This window comes from Eptesicus fuscus, chromosome 12, assembly GCF_027574615.1.
Source record: "Eptesicus fuscus isolate TK198812 chromosome 12, DD_ASM_mEF_20220401, whole genome shotgun sequence".
NCBI lineage: Eukaryota > Metazoa > Chordata > Mammalia > Chiroptera > Vespertilionidae > Eptesicus > Eptesicus fuscus.
This window is the reverse complement of record NC_072484.1, coordinates 58,572,406-58,590,091: the sequence shown is the minus strand read 5'-3', so window position 1 is coordinate 58,590,091 and position 17,686 is coordinate 58,572,406. Positions and strand designations below refer to the sequence as shown.

At 36.7% G+C, this 17,686-nt stretch overlaps 1 protein-coding gene across 5 annotated transcripts in view; it reads left to right on the top strand.

The window, feature by feature from the left end:
* Window positions 1-17,686, top strand: part of EPB41L3 (erythrocyte membrane protein band 4.1 like 3) — a 98,641-nt gene that overhangs the window by 34,219 nt on the left and 46,736 nt on the right. For all 5 annotated transcript variants that reach the window (XM_054723996.1, XM_054723993.1, XM_054723995.1 and 2 more), the window contains exons 4-5: window positions 12,823-12,927; window positions 14,136-14,178. In XM_054723996.1, coding sequence (XP_054579971.1) covers window positions 12,823-12,927; window positions 14,136-14,178 — 148 coding nt within the window. The remainder of the gene's footprint in view (window positions 1-12,822; window positions 12,928-14,135; window positions 14,179-17,686) is intronic.

Below are 17,686 nucleotides of genomic sequence, written 5' to 3'. Positions count from 1 at the left end.
AATGCTATTCATGCCTTTAAAAAAATTTTAACTCCAAAACTTAAACAGCCATTTTCCACTCAGCTAAATGAGTTCTGGGGAGGCTGGAGGGAGGCTGCCTTCGTGTGTTGCTCCAGGTTCTTTTAATCCTGCTGACCTGAGAAGAGCGGGCTGTATGACCGGGTTTTAGAATTAGGACCAGGCCTCCCTTCTTAGCAGGGCGAGCAGCCTCGTCCACACACCCACTCCTAGATGTGGGGACCGACAGGCAAAGAGGATTAGTGCTGGCTTGTCAGGACTGTGAGCTCAGGCAGCATTAAATGGGGATCCCCTGATAAGGTGGTGTCAGAAAACAGTGCCAATCATTGACGTATAGATCCAGCTGTAGCCCAGAACGGTTCTTTGGGGTATTAAATGTTTAAGAAAAAGTTGGAAAAAAATGTATATAGAATCAAAATATTTAATAATTAAAAAGGCTTTTTCCCCTGTCTACTGGATTTTAAATTCTAATCCAAATTATGATACGCTCAAACAAAGACAAGTCTAATATATCATTTAAAGTGTGATCACTTATTTTACTTTTTACCAGGCATTTATTTACATTTAATTATATATCTTTCATAGATTATAATATTTTAAGTTAAAAGCTTATATTTAACCAGTGAAATGATACATAGTTGACCTTTGAACAATACCAGTTTAAACCACACATATCCATTTATTCTCAATTTTTTTCAATCAACACTGTAAATGTATTTTCCTTATGATTGTTGTAATACCTTTCTCTAGCTTACTTTATTATAATAATGCATTATATGATAATATGACATACAAAATATGTGTTCATTAACAGTTTAAGTTATTGGTAAGGCTTCCTGTCAACAGTAAGCTGTTAGTAAAGTTTTGGGTATGTCAGAAATTATAGGTGAATTATGGACTGCACAAGGGGCAGGGAGAGGGGAGGGGATTGGTACCCTCTAACCCATGTGTTCAAGGGTCAACTGTAATTACATTTTTATATTTAGTGAGTAGCTTATATAATAACCCTGACGTTCTTTCCCTCCTTAGGGCAAGGATCACTCACAGCCTTGCCCTAAGAAGAGAATAAAGAGGTTGGTGGAGAGGACACAGGTTCACTTAGTGCATCTTTTTTTTAAGCAGTGATAATATAGTCTCACATTCTTTTGATCATCAATGAAATAGATTTGAATGGCGACAGTGCTGCAAATCTATACTTAGTAAATTGACTTTTTAAAAGTCATGTTTTTGTTGTCAATATTTGCAATGTCTACAGCTCTTTATCTGAACAAATTATAAATCACAATTTGGTGGGGGTTAGGTTTTTTTTGTTGTTGTTTTTTTTTTTGAGAATTGTTTTAGAAAACATATTAAGTGCTTCCTCTCACAGGAAAAAATTTCTCAGAGCTTTACGTCATTGAGAATTAGGTACTATGGTTATTTTCCACGATGGAGGTTTAAGTTTGTCTCTCTTTCAAACATTCCTCTTTCTTTGGCTTCCTTTTCTGTATTCATTTTGCACACATTGGCTTAGCGATCTGAATCCTTAGCAGATTAACAGCAGGAAATGTTGTCTGACAGTTTGCTGCCAACGTCTCATATGTGTGATGTGAAACTCTTTGTAAAAACCAGGCCCAATGTTTTTGTTGGCCAAGAAGAAGCATGCTTCAGTGGGAAGCTATTATCTTCCACAGTGCATGTCTGTGAGCACAAAAGTCTAATTTCGAATAGAGGCTGAAATTGCTACAACAAATGAAGGCAGAAACAGATTGTGGCTGAAAGAAAAAGGCCTCTTTTGAAAGGCTTACTTTGCAAAAAGGGACTCTTCTCATGTATGTGCTGAAATTATTTGTGCACTGAATCTCAGTCAAAACATAGGTCGACTCCGTTGCATTTGAACAATGCATTCTTGTTTTGGCAGTATTGTATGCAATATATAGAGTAATACATAACTAGTAGAGGCCCGGTGCACAAATTTATGCACAGGTGGGGTCCCTCAGCCTGGTTGGAGATCAGGCAGGGGGATGGGGAGGGGCCACTGGAGGTTGGCTGTCCAGCCCCGATTGGGGCCAATCAGGACTGGCCAGCTGGGGGGAGTGGCTGCGGGAGGCTGGCTGTGGGAGCGTACTGACCACCAGGGAGCAGCTCCTGTGTTGAGTGCGCGTCATAGCGACTGGTCGACTGATCATTTGGTCGTTCAGTTGTTCAGTCGCTTAGGCTTTTAAATATATAGATCTTATGTTTTGGCGTAGGATGTACCAAAATGTGCCAATATACCCAATACCTATTAAAAACCATGTGTGTGTGTGTGTGTGTGTGTGTAAACGATAATTGAATATACACTGATTTCTGAGAATGCTATTTTCAACAGTTTTCTCGATTTAGTGAATTTTTGTTTTTCATGAGAGAAATGGGATGATTTGTTTTCTATGATTTCACTACAGAGAAGAAATAAGCTTTCAGTAGCATGTCAGTTTCTGTACCAAATTTCAGCGTTATAAACCCTAAATTTCTTTGGCTCCTTCTCAAAAAGGCCTACTAATAATCACATTTAGTGGTTATTGCTTCCCATGAGCTAGGCAATATCACTCTTCTGTGCTTTATCTTATTTAGTGCAGCAACCTATGAGTGACTACTAATATCGTTTCCACTTTATAATGAAGACAGTGAAGCTGAGAACGGTTAAATAGCTTGTCCAGCCTCAGAGAGCCAGCTACTTGTAGAACTGGGGCCCACCCTCGGGGCTTCTGATATACATCTCACGTAAAACAGAATGGTGGGAAAACAGATTTATAATTGGTAGGGAAGTCTACTTTAAAGATGTTTAAATAATGCTAGATGAATTATCTCTAGATAATTTAGACATGGAAATCACTGTTTTGTTTTAAAACTTATCCAGACCAGGAAAGAAGAAAAACAAACAAACAAAATTTTAAAAAAGTGGCAGAATAGTGATTGATCTACTTACGAATGTGTGAAAGAAAAAACCATCATGTTTTTCTGAAAAGCTGATTCCTCATGAATTTAAAGAAAGGCCTGACAATATACGTAACATCTGGACTGAAGAAATTTGATTTCTGCCTCTCATGTCAGGCCTCTATGAATATGCTGCCTGGATCGCATTTGGGATGAGTTCATAGGCTGGAAGATCCCATGGAGCCCTGCCCCTGTGGACAGGGATCCTGGCAGTAGTGGTGTGGATAATGGACTTTCTGCTGTGCCTATTACACTTGACATTGAAAGTACACTTGACCCAGAAAGGAAATAAACACATGTGAGGCAGCTGGTGCCATGTACGGTCTTAGACCTTCCTGGCCTCAAACCTCCTTAAAGGGTTTATGCACTGTCGTCACGGATCAGGCACCATCATCTTTTGTTCCTGGGTTGACCACAGCCTGTTGGTATTTTCCAAATGTGGATTTTAAAAAAAATTTACTCTCCACTTAAATTTTAGGGAGGACTGTGTTAGAATGTTTTTCTGTCAAGAATCTGACCAAGAAAAAGGAAAATATGACTTAAGCAGAGGCCCGGTGTCTGATGTGGGCTCAGGCTCTGGCCTCGATAGTTTGCTGAGCTCCTCAGATGCTCCTACACTCCACATAAATTGTGGTGCAATCATTTAGAAATAAAGAGAATTCCAGTTGACCTTTAAAAGTGAGGAAAATGGAAAATCATTCAGTGTGGAAAATGCAATTAGGGAAGGAAGCATGGGGAAAAAATGATGGCCTTTTACTTCAAGATTTCATCCAAGATGATGTGAGGAGAAATTCTTTCTTTACGTTCATGCTAGAAGCATGTAATTAGCACATATGTCGAATGCCTGCTGTATTTAGGACACTCTATCAGGGACATTAAAAAGGGTGAACAGTTACTGTCCTCAGGAAGCAGAAATATGAGTTCACAAAATACAGAATACATGGAAAAATATTATTTCCAAAAGAAAATCCACGGTCCATTTGAGGAAGATACTGTGATGGAAAGAATAAGGACTTACAGTGGTAACACTCCCTCACATTACAAAGGAGCTGAAGTAAGGGTATGAAAGTGCTGTCGATTTTCCTGGAAGTCCTCAGTGTCATCTGTATTTCCCTGTATTAACATGATTGGTTTAAGCCTAAGCAATATAACAGGAGGCTTTTTTGTTCTTTCATTTTTCAGGGTGATAGTTTAAAGAAATGCACACGTAAAATTCTGAGGGGCCTTAAAGATATGCACACATCCCGATGTAGGTTTGGTCCTGGCCTTTCTCCCCCCCCCCCCCCCACCCCCCACCTCCCCCCCCCACACACACACACGAAGTAGGAACTGCTGATTAGCTCCTGTACTCAGGCACAAAGGCTTGCTGGGCCTCATTTTCTTCATGATTGTACTGCTCTGGATAGATAAGGACAGTTACCCATCTTCTAAGGCTGTACTGTTACACTTGCCTTTGCAAATTTCTCTGATTTCAGCGGTTAGCCTTCGCTGGAGGAGAGCCTCACAGGCTGATTCAGCTGTGGGGGACGGAAGAAGAACACGTTCTGTTGAAGTCTTGATACAACTTGTGCTCCTGCATGTGCACTCGCTGTCTGCAGCAGGGATTCAGAAATGATTTCTAGGACTTCACTATCGAGGCAGTGCTCGCCTGGGAGAATGCCTGGCAGGTGTAGCTGTCTCCAGGTCAGCTGTAACCCTGAGCGCTCCTCACTCCGTCCCTCCCTGGGCTCAGTGCCCTGCGTTAGCTCCTCCCAGTCACTTCTCTGCCCTGCTAGGGAAGTGGCTAATGCTTCTGCTCTACTACACAAGAGGGAATCCGGACATTCCTTAATCTGCCTGGATCATTCTTTAGTCATGTAGCAGGTTCTTGAGTAAAAGTTTATCTTTTAGCTCCCTAAAGGGAAAATGCCCATCTTAAAAACACAAAATTTACTATTAAAAACACTTCTATTTCATATACAGTGTGGAGCAAAAGTACGTTTATAGTTGTTTGCTCTCATTTATTTCTGCATTTGGCTGATTATCATTTTTTGAGAACTTAAAATTTGTTGAAATGGGTAACTTAAGATTTTAAGTGTGTATGTGTGTGTGTGTGTGTGTGTGTGTGTGTAAATTTTATAATGCAGCTATGAGTGTGTTGGGCCTAAACTAAATCTGAAAAAGTTACACATTTTCTCAAAAACATTGCTTTAGAGACCTCACATTTAAGAATGTTTGTTATAAATATAATTTAACCTAAAATGTACCTGACACCTTACAACCATACTCGCATAAATCTTCTGGGATCTTAAAAACATGCAGATGCCTTGGGCCCGACTTCAGATATTCTCATTTATTGGAACTGAGGTGGGTTCCTGGGCACCATTTTTTATTTTATTTATTTATTTTTAAATATATTTTATTGATTTTTTACAGAGAGGAAGGAAGAGGGATAGAGAGCCAGAAACATCGATGAGAGAGAAACATCGATCAGCTGCCTCCTGCACACCCCCCACTGGGGATGTGCCCGCAACCAAGGCACATGCCCTTGATCGGAATCAAACCTGGGACCTTTCAGTCCGCACGCTGACGCTCTATCCACTGAGCCAAACCGGTTTTGGCTGGGCACCATTTTTTAAATGCTTCCTGGGTCACAGTTGAAAACCAATAGTTTGAAAATATTTCTTCTATGACATTGATTATGATATGTTAGCAAGAAAAATCTTATGTAAAGTTTCATCAGGTTACCTTTTTCATCTCTTAATGGTATTTGACCAAAATGAGCGTCCATAAAAGATTAATTACAGGAGGCATGGTGCCACTGGGAATGTCTTTATAGCCAGGAGGGGTATCAGGTGAGTGCGCAGAGACAGCTGTGATACAAGGTTGAATGTGGAAAGTGCCCTCTTGGTGCTATAAAGTGCTGTAATGTCCAAAGTAGAGAGAAATCATATTTGGCTGGGAGGACAGGGAACGCTCTTAAGAAATGGCTCTGAGAAGTTTGTGAAGAAGGATGAGAGAGACTTGACAGGCAGAAGGCAAGGCAGAGCATTTGGACACATTTAGAGCATCATCAGAATGGGTAATAATTGTGCGGGATTGAAACACATCCAACCTATTTCAACCCAGGAGTTCATAGCGATAGTACCAAAAACAATCTAATTGGCGACTTTGGGACCGTGCTAAAGAGCCAACTCATTACCTATCTTGAAATTGGATAAAGGGAAAGGAGTGAGCATTGATCCTGAATTCTGTCATCCAATTGTGTCACTGGATAAAAAATTCTGGCAAAGAAAAAGTATCTCTTTATAGACACACTCCAGCTAATAAAGAGAGGGGGAATGATTAGTATTAGCATATTCCCATCTTGCAACCTCACCAGTGATTGCTGATATCACCAGAAAGGCAAGGTTCGATTTATGCCTGCTGATAAAATTACATAGTATCACTTACGAAAATCAGTTAAATCAGAATCTGATCAAGCTTCTAGATTTAACTACCATTTACAGGAAATATAGGAGACTGAAGAATGAGTTAAATTACACCGTGGAGATGCAAACAGCATAGTGTAGACTGAGGGAACTCTATAAGCCAATGGTTTGGTCTCTTAAATTCATTTCAAGGGGAAAACCAATATAAAGGGGGAATTTGCAGTGTATGAACTTATCAAACAAACTGAAAAAAGGAAAGGAGATAATTGGGGAATTTACATCACTGGCTAGGTATTTTATAACATGAAGGATTAATTGCTAATTTTGTTTAGATTTGATAAAGGTATTGAGATTACATTATTTAAAGAGTAGAGTTACATACTAAGACATATAAAGGTAATATTATTGGCTGAGATGCTTCACAATTAAGGGGGAGGGGGAGTTGAGTGGAACTTTAGATGAACTAAGGAACTGTAGATGAACCTCAAGGCATTTGTTGAAACTGGGTGGTGACTTTGCAGGGTTTCATTACACTATATTTTTAGTATGTTTGAAATTCCCCATATGAAAGTATGTTAAAATTAATTTTTATAAATTGCCCCTCTAAGTGGACAAATAAAAATAAACATGTTAATACAAACTTTCCAGGTGATGCTGGTTAATGACCCATATATTAAGAACCAGTGTTTTACAAACATTTTTGTAAAAATCTTGAATGACCTTTGACTTGTAGAAAGTTGCATTAATGCTGCAGAAAAGCTTATTTCAACTGCTGTATTTGAGTGGCGATGATAGACATATCCTCTTGAATTTAGTCCAGAGAAATCCTCTGAACCTTAGCTAATGAATGCATCATTTCAATTGTTTGTAGTTTGGATTACTGGGTTGGGCAGTGTAGCTCATGAGGAATCGCTTTGATCTGTTGCCCTGCTCCTGTTCCTTACCAAATCTTCTTGGCTTAGCTCGCAGGCATTTTGACGTGAGGTTCCTCTGTGTGTGTGCTCGCACATGTGTACACCTGGGATGCAGGAGGATGGTAGCCTATCCTAGAGGTTATATGTGTTGTCACTTATGCTATTTAATTTTTTTAAATGTTTGCTCCTAACAAAATTTTTAAGCAAAGTAAAATCATTTGGAGTTTAACTTCATTTAATCTTCTAAAGTATTTGATAAATTATTTTTATTAACAATTTAAAATAAGACATTAAGTATTTTTGTCAGTATTTACCTTTTTAATTAATAGACTTTTTGAGCAATTTTAGGTTTACAGAAAAATTGAGCAGAAAGTTCTCATAAAACCCTCACACTGCCCTCTTCCTCTTCCCTCTTTCCCTATTTTTAACATTTTGCTTTAGGGTGCTGTATTTGTTACAGTTGATGAACCAGTATTGGCACAAACTATTAACTGAAGTCCATAGTTTACATTAGGGTTCACTCTGTGTGTGGTACGTTCTATGGGGATTTTGACAAATATATAATGACATGTATCCACCATTATAGTATCATACTAAGTAGTTTTACTGCCCTAAAAATTCTCCGTGCGTCATCTAGTCATCCCTCCTTCCCCACATAACCCTACCAACCACTGATCTTTCTGTTGTCTCCATAGTTCTGCCTTTTCCAGAATGTCATATAGTTGGAATTGTACAGTTTATAGCCTCTTCAGATTGGCATCTTTCATTTAGTAATATGCATTTGAGGTCCCTCCATGTCTTTTCATGGCTTGATAGCTTATTTCATTTTTGTGCTAGGTAATATGCCATTGTCTGGATTGTACCTCAATTTATTTATCCATTCACCTAATGAAGGACATCTTAATTGCTTCCATGTTTTGAAACGTTGAATAAAATTGCTATAAACATTTGTGTACAGGTTTTTTCTATATACATAAATTTTCAACTCTTTTGTGTAAATATCAAAGAACTTGATGGTTAGATCATATAGTAAGAGTGTGTTTAATTTTGTAAGAAACTCCTAAACTGACTTCCAAAGTGTCTGCACCACCAGCCACTTTTATTTCCACCAGCAAGGAATAAAAGTGTCTGTTCCTCCACATCTTTGTCAGTATTTGGTGGTGTTTGTATTTTGAATTTTATCCATATAATAGGTGTGTAAGGGTATCTTGTTTTAATTGCAATTTTTCTAAAACATATAATGTTGGAATATCTTTTGATTTTTTAATTTATTGATTTTAAAGAGAGGAAGGGGGGGAAGAGAGAGACACAGAGAGAGAAACATTGATTTGTTGTTCCATTTATTTAAGCATTTGTTGGTTGCTTCTTGTATGTGCCCTCACTGGAGACGGAACCAGCAACCTTGGTGTATCAGGACCAGTGGTCGGCAAACTCATTAGTCAACAGAGCCAAATATCAACAGTACAACGATTGAAATTTCTTTTGAGAGACAAATTTTTTAAACTTAAACTTCTTCTAACGCCACTTCTTCAAATAGACTCGCCCAGGCCGTGGTATTTTGTGGAAGAGCCACACTCAAGGGGCCAAAGAGCCACATGTGGCTCGCGAGCCTCAGTTTGCCGACCACGGCTCTAATCAATTGAGCTACCTGGCTAGGGCTGATGTTGAACGTATCTTTTCATGTACTTTTTTGACATCTCCTTTAGTGAGGTGTCTGTTCAGATCTTCCGCCCATTTTTAAATTTGGTTGTTTTCTTATTATTGAATTTTAAGAGTTTTTTGTGTATTTTGGATACCAGTACTTTATCATACATGTATTTGCAAATATTTCCTAGTCTGTGGCTTGTCTTTTTATTATCTTCAACTTTTTCTCTTTTGACGTACTTCTTTTAACACCCAATAATTTCATAAGTCAATTTGGAAATTTTTTCATTTAAAATAAAGAGCAAATTTAAATAATTAAAAATGAAAGTTGTTTAAATTTGCTAAGTTTATTATTCTTAGGTATATAAGGTCTTTCAGATTGTTGGGCTGCAATATCCTCATTTACTCTATCAGAAACATAAATGCAATTTTTCACTAAAGAGGGTACAAAGAGGACAGTCCACCATTGTTTGGTTATCTTGGAAAGGGAAAAACAACCTTTCAGGTTTGAGTATTAATAGTGAATATAGTTCCATGAACTACAGATGCCTTTGCGTCAGAGGCGTGTCTTAAAAACTAGTAAGAAACAACAAACAAGCCTTAAAAATGTTAATCTAACCAGGCTGGTGTGGCTCAGTGGTTGAGCACTGACCCATGAACCAGGAGGTCAAGGTTCAATTCCCAGTCAGGGCACATGCCTGGGTTGTAGGCCCAGGCCCCAGTGGGGAGAGGGGGGGAATGCAGAAGCCAGCTGATCAATGATTTCTCTCATCATTGATGTTTCTCTCCCTCTCCCTTCCTCTCTCTGGAATCAATAAAAATATGTATTTTTTTTAAATGTTAGTCTACTCTAGGTTAGGTAAATTATTCATTGATTTGGAATACCTCTGTCGATTTTAAAATCTACTCAATTTTTTACTCATTATGGCTGTGTATAAAGACAATAGGTTCCTAGAGTTGATGACTTAATGAACATCATTTATTTGGGAACCAGTATGATTTTTGCTTTAGTCACATGTTAGATGTTATTACCTGAAGTAGGGAATGATTGCAGAAGGGATCCAGTCCAGGGCTGGAAAATAGTCCCAGTTCCCTGTCTTCCATTCATTGGCAGCATCTTTCTCATCCCAGTGTGCAGAAGGATGCTGAAGCTGCCTCTGGGCTGCCTGGTAATGTTTGCCATGAGCAAAGGGGGCCGGTATAGCCTCAAGCCATGATCGTCTTGCTCCATCGAGTCTTCTATCCTCACTCAAGAATGAGAAAATAAAGGCCCAAATATCTTAACACATTGTGCACCAGTAGTTTTATTGCTAGCTTTACCCAGTGACCAGATAAGTTTCTATTGAACGAGTACAAAAAACGTTTTACAAAGTATCGTACTTTAAAAAGATACTAGCTTGTAAGAACATGTAATAAATAGCTTCAAAATGCAATGGGTATTTAATTTTAGGGCGTGCCTTTAACATTTATGTAAAACACTGTGTAATATGAAAACACGAGAATGCTCGTGATCCGCCCGCAATGTGTTAAAAGGCTTTTCTAAGGTCATCCAGCTAGCTGCTGATTGTGGTGGTAATATTTAGCAGATAGGAATTTCATTGTTTACATATAACCATCAAAAAACATCTTTGGTATGAAGAATGCACCACTAAGAGATTGCCTTAAGAATTGTTCTTAAGATTTAATGTATTAACAATGACAAATATGAAAATTGATAAACTGTACATGCCAAAATAATAAGTACATATTCAGGAAAAGTGTTTAAAATATTCAGTAAGACAAAATCTATTCTAGTCAGGAGATAACTATGAGTCATTAATAGAAATCAAATTGTGAGAAGCCAGAAAACTAAGAGCCACATAGAATAGTGGTCTGCGCTTGATCTAATCAATGTCACCTGTAAGACAAAAGGAAAGACAGCAGCCAGAAGACAGCTAATGAAAACAATGCCCAAGGCAGCTGATGACATTAAAAAAAAAAAAAAAAGTCTTCCATTGAGGGCCTGGCTGTGGTCTGCTGGGTCAGAGGAGATAGGAGAAATGTGTATTTATTTGTGTTTGTTTTGTTTGTTTTTACTCATTGAGAAAGTAGTTGGCCAGACACTGCTGTGTATTTGTGTGTTGTATGTGTAAATATTGTGGTCTAGCTAAAGCAAATTAAGTAGTAAGTGGGAAATTGATGGCTAAAGAAAGAGCGCATTGACACCATAAGAAGTGGTATATGTGCTCCTACAGCAGAAATGCCTAGTTCTACATTGCATGTTCTGCCATCTGTCAGTCACTTGGGCTGTAATAGCTGACGTTTGTGGAGTGCTTGATATGTGCTATCACTGGACCAAATTTGAGTACATCATTTTATTTTAATGTCAATTATTTCAAAAAAGTAGGCGGTATCATACACATTTTACAGAAGGTAAAACAGAGAAGTTCACATCCCTGCAAGAGACATAATGAACACTCAAACCCAGAGTTACCTGCTTAAAACTGCTTCTCTCATCTAACTTCTCTGAACTTCTGTGTTCTTATCTGGTAACTGGAGATAATACCAATAGAAGCATTGGAAGAACCAATATTTTTGTAAAAACTTTATAAATTGCTGAGCATCATTCAGAAATAATATGCTATTATCTATAAACAAAATTAAAACCAGTGAGCAGCATTTCATTATCATCCCACTTATTTCTATCCATTGAACAATGTTATGTAGTTTTGCTAACATATAATTTCTTTTCATACACGATTAAACTTTCTTCAAATACATCATTGATTATTTAGCAAGCTACAATTAAAGCTTTACTTTTCTGTCATAAATGTATCCTTTTTCCCAAATAGTCATGTTTGAGGGGACTGAGTAATTAATTTCCAATATAATTACGGTTACATAGTAATACACACCATTTAGGGGTCTTCTGAATACTTATTATTTTGGCATGTACATTGTTTATCAATTTTCATATTTGTCATTGTCGGTACATTAAATCTTAAAGACAAATTTGCTTAATGTATTAGATGAGAAATCTTGGTACTACACACACAAAAAATAGTTTAGCTTAATTGTTGCCAATTCATTTTAGAATCCAAGGCCATGTTGAAAGACCTTTGAAGGATTAAATGAATATGATAATTGTGTATCACAGTAAATTAAACTGATGGATTTCCTCCCCCAGATGACTACTTTTTTCCTTTCTCCAAATGACAGCTTAATGGCCAAAAATATAACATATACATTTATGTCTTTTATTTATAAATTATAACTAAAATTGTTATATTTAATGGACATTTTGTTATGTTGAGTAGGAAGAATTTTTCTCAAATTAGGAGAATGTTGAATACTGTAATATAAAACTGAGGTTTGTGGCTTTGGAAAGTGATTCATGGCTATAATTTTTAAGTAAGGATTGATAGAGAAAGTTTTAAGGGGAGGTCTAAGACAAGGAATAGGGTTCATTCTTCTCAGGCTCAGAATCTGGTAATATGGGAATTAAGTTTGGGTTTGTTGAAACATGGCTTTTGTTGGTCCTTGAATACTCTCTTTTACTGTTGGGATTTTTATATTTCACAAGATACTTAGGCCTCCAAGCACCACATCGTTCCCAGCTACTTCTGTTAGAAATTATCTGCAGGTTAGCTGTACTTACTCAGGGACACTAATGATTTCTTGTTTATTGTAGGGACAGGCTCTTGCAGGTTTAGGTCCACTTCATTGAGCCTTTGTACTAGTGAGAAAGGAGGTGGTGAAGTGCGATCGCACTTGATCATCCATCCATCACTTACTGTATAGTTACAGCAAGCAGGATTTAAAGTTTTGCCTCTTTTTATTCATGGCAATTGAGAGAACTTTGTTGAGTGTGTTGACTTCTCTTTATGTTTTGTTCTCCATAGAAACGCTCCAGAGGCCAAGTGCTGTTTGATAAAGTATGTGAACATCTGAACTTGCTAGAAAAAGATTACTTTGGGCTTACATATCGAGATACTGAAAACCAGAAGGTGAGTAACTAAAAAAGCAGTACAAAATGCTAGGGCTCGAGCTGCTGCTCATTACTGCCAGAATGTGAACTAGAATTGAATTGGTAAATCTCCTCCACCTCTCCTCAAACTCCCGCATTTACTGCTGTGGGTCCCTAAATGCTATTGATCACCTTATTTCTTCATAAAGGAAATTATTAATAGCTTCCTTTAATCTCGAATATTGTGGAAACCATAAGACTGTGTTTCTCTTCAGTTGTTTATGGTTCCAGGAAAGCATTTTATATGTTGCTTTTTTGTGATGATATATTTCAGTGGCTATGAGCCACTGAATATCAAACACATTGATACTTATATAGAAACCATGCTCGAGGCTGCTCTCCTATCCTTAATTCATCTTATTATGCTTTCCATATTCTTGCCAAATCAGAATATGAGATGAGTTGTTGGCTGACCTGACACTTGTCTCATGTAGTTAGTAGGTATTTAATGTTTAATGCAATACCTCTGTAGACTCTACTCTCTTACACCTGAATAATGCAGTCCCTTCAGAGATTTGCCTCATGAATCCCCACAACTACCTGAACAATAAGGGAAAAGAAATTGTTTCCATCGTGTTGGTGTAGAAACTGAGTCACAGAAATTTTGTTCACAGATGTTACATGTTTTGGTGTTGTGCAGTGAATCATATCTCCTGGATTCAGTGGACAATGTCTAACTTGACTATTAAACATCTGAGTGTTCTGATGAGGAAACTCTTAAATCTCAAGCAAGCATTCATTTGTTAGGAAAGTTTTCTAAGTAGGTGCCTGAGAATTTGTAATCCCAGAAATCACTGTGTGGGACTGAATGGCTGGAATAACATTGTGTCAAATTACATGTATCTTTAGTTTATTCTAGTAATTTGTTTAAACATAAAATCCACTGTTTTTTGGTTTTTATCTACTCTGTTTCTCTGCTAGCTTGAGTCCCTGAAGTCATTGATGGTAAAAGAAAAGAATTTTGTTAGAGTGAATTGTGGACACCACATTTTTTTTCCCACTAGACCAGTGCCTGGACCCTCGCAGGACCTGGCAAAGGGGCAGCAGATGTGGGGGAAGGGCCCAGCTTGGAGGGCCTTCCAGCAGCCACTCACTCTCAAATACACCGAGTGGGTGTCCCTGCCAGGTCAACATTGAGTCATGTTTACTCTTCTCTGATTCAAATTCAAGCTATCGTTTCCTTTTCAGAATTGGTTGGACCCTGCTAAGGAAATTAAAAAACAGATTCGAAGTAAGTTCTTTTGGATTATTATATGTGAAAATGTGAAGATTTTCAGAGTGGGGTTGTCTGAATTGGTAGCCCCTAATCGCATGGCTGGTGTGAATACAGTGTTTTGAAAAACAATAAAATCTCAAATATTTATCTTTGGCAGGTTAGTCTAGCTCAGATCTTATTTTTAATTATCACAACTCAGGAATAAAATAACTATGACTTTTGACTTATTCCCTTGCCTGTACACAGATGTGAAATGGGATTTAATCAAGTGATGCTCCAATTGGTACTTAATCATTTAAAAGTTCCAAACTTAATTATTACTGTTCCAAACTCTATATTAAAAGTGAAGCTAAAAGTAATAGTCATTTAATGACTTAGAAATGGAATAACAAGTGAGACTAAAGTTTACGGTGTGGTGACAACCTCTTTTCTTGGTCCCTGAAGACAAGTTGAGAAATGCATTTTACTTAGTGGACAAAACCATTGCATGAGCAACTCAAAAAATTGAAATACAAGTAGCTAATAAGTATTAAACATGTGCTAAATCTTACAATCAAATCTTACAATTAAATGCAAATTAAAATGAGGCATAGTTCACCTATTCAGAGTAACAAGAGATTTTCAAAGTGTAATGATACCTTGAGCTCTAGCCCATTTGGCTCAGTGGATAGAGTGTCAGCCTACAGACTGAAGGGTCCCAGATTCAACTGTGGCCAAGGGCATATGCCCGGGTTGCTAGCTCGATCCCTAGTAGGGGGCATGCAGGAGGCAGCCATCAATGATTCTCTCTCATCATTGATGTTCTCTCTCTTCCTCTTCCTTCCTCCCTGAAATCAATAAAAATATATTTAAGATAATAATAATAATACCTTGCACTGGCAATATGTAACCCAATTTGTAGAAATATAAATTGGTACAACCCTTTCAGAAGGCACTTTTTGAAAGTCTTTATAAAATTTAAAATGCGCTTACTCTTTAGCCCCCTAAGTTTACTTATAGAAATTTATTCAGCATATGCAGAAGAGAAGAAAATGCATGTATTGTATGAAAGTTCATTAGAATATAATTTGTAATAGCAGAAAACTAGAAGCAACATAATTTATCCATTTATAAAGAAATTATTAAGTCACTCAAGGAATTCCCATACCTTTAAATTCTAAGCAGCTATTACATAGACTGAAGCAGAATAAATATGTCTTAGCTTTCATTAGTGAGACATTAATGAACTAATCATATTTTTATTATAATATAAAAGTTTACTAATCTTGTGTGAAATCATTGACTAATATATTTAAATTCTTCTTGGGAAATACGCTATTCTCTTTTATTATTATTCTTTATTGTTTGAGACAGATCATATTTGTTTTTTAAAAGTTATGTATGTAACGGGGTTTGGAAAATTTTCTGAAGAGCACAAAAGATATTAACAGTAAATACTTCCAGAAATGGCATTGCAGTGTTGGAGGATGGAGAAAAAGGAATTTTAAAATGTTTATTTTTAACCTATTTTTATTTTTTATTTTTAATCCTCTTTTACCATAAACATGGATAATCTTTATAATTTTAAATAACTACTTAGTCTTTTAAAGCAATTATTTTTATGTCAAATCTAGATTAATTTTCTTGAACAACTAATTTTAGTGTATAAATGTAAGACCAGTTTATTAATAAGAACATTCACATTTAAGTTTTCTACAGCTTACTATTAGAAAAGAGATGTTTTAGTGCCTTTGAATGTGTGAAATATTAAAGTACACCAACTATTAATAAGAAGTAATTAGTAGTGAGCAGTTTGAAATGGTTGAATACTAGATAATATCACAAAAGAAGAAAAAAAGTCACTATAACTTCTAGATATTAAAGAGTCTGCTGATTATTTATTACAATGATAACACCTTTACCACATTTTTGAGAAATTGGATGTATTCATTAACCAGAAACTTGATCAAGAGTAGTTTGACAAGTAGGGATTGGAACCAGGGACAGCTATAAGTATAATAAGTAGATGAAAACACTCTTTTTGTTCCAGAGAGTCCGAATAAAAAATTTAAGATGATGACTGTATTCTAAGAACCTTTTTGTGGAGTTTTTCAAAGCAGATATGCTGAACATAGCTCCTAACATTTTATGTGCCTAGAGTCCTCTGTATTCCCCTAACTAATGAAATGCTGTTTTGTATTTGGGTGATTTATAGTTTCAAAGCACTTTGAAAATATATTAAATGTTCCACAATAAGTCATAATACTGTTATAAGAAAGGCTGTATAAACAGTCAATTTTCTTTTCTTTGTTAGAATTTTTTCCCTTAACTCTGTCACTTCCTTTCTAAGGGGAGAAAGCCAAAGGGACAGTCGGAACATGGGATTTAAAGGGTATTTTCATCGTGCAGATCAGGCAGTGGGTGCAGCTGCAACATGAACTGAGTCTTGCAGATAAAGGAAGAAAGAGAAAGAAAAAGTTGGAATTTTTTAAAAAAGAATTTTATATTTTTATCTATATTCCTCATTGTTTTAATACACTAAAATGCTCTCTTTCCACAAAATTTACATTCACCAAGGCAGGGAAGTTTTTATCAAACCATTATACTTATTGAATCATCACCTCCTATTCCTAATACAAATGATAAAAGATGTTTCCATCCTCTATATGCTGTGGGCCAGAGTCTGTCTCTAGAAAGGAGAATGGCAGTCAAGTTGGTACAGATTTTCAGTTACAAATTTATGAAAACAAAGAGTTCGTATGAAAAAACTCTCTAGTTATCTTTTGTTCATACCTGATCTCAAAATATTTAAATATACTGCATTTTGTGATATGATTATGATATAATAATGTCATGATATAGAGTATACAATATATAGTAACTTATGCTATAAATGCAGTATATTTAGAGATTTTAAGATTTGGCAGGCATTGGAAGACTAAAATTTAATTTTTTTCATAAGGATGAGCTCTTCAATTTCACAATTTTATATTTATTATAAATTTGTGATTTAAAATTCTATATCAGCATATAGGAGCATCATTTTAATGCGCTCAAGCTGTTTCCTTTTCTGTGTCTAACCAGGGCCATCATCTGAGCAGATACAGGCAGTAAGCCTGTTCATTGCACAGTCATATCCTCCCAGTGTCGATGGTAGTTTTCTTAAACTTTTTCACTGATTCAAAATAATGTCCTATAAAGCCTGGTAGTTATTTGGGTTATACCTTAGGAGAGTGGATTCCTCAGAATTAGTGATTTTCAGTGTGGTTCCCATGCTCACTGTATTAGAACCACAAGGAGGTTTATAGGTTTATTAAAACCACAAGTTCCTAGGCCATATTCCAAATCTCTGGAATAAAATTATCTGGATGGAGCCTAGGAATTGACTTTTTTTTTTAATCCTCACCCAATAATATGTTTTTTATTGATTTTAGAGATAGGGAAATGGGGGGTTGGGGGGGGGGGGAGAGAAACATTGATGTGAAAGAGAAACATCTATGGGTTGCCTTCCCGTATGCGCCCTGACTGGGGGTTCAACCTGCCA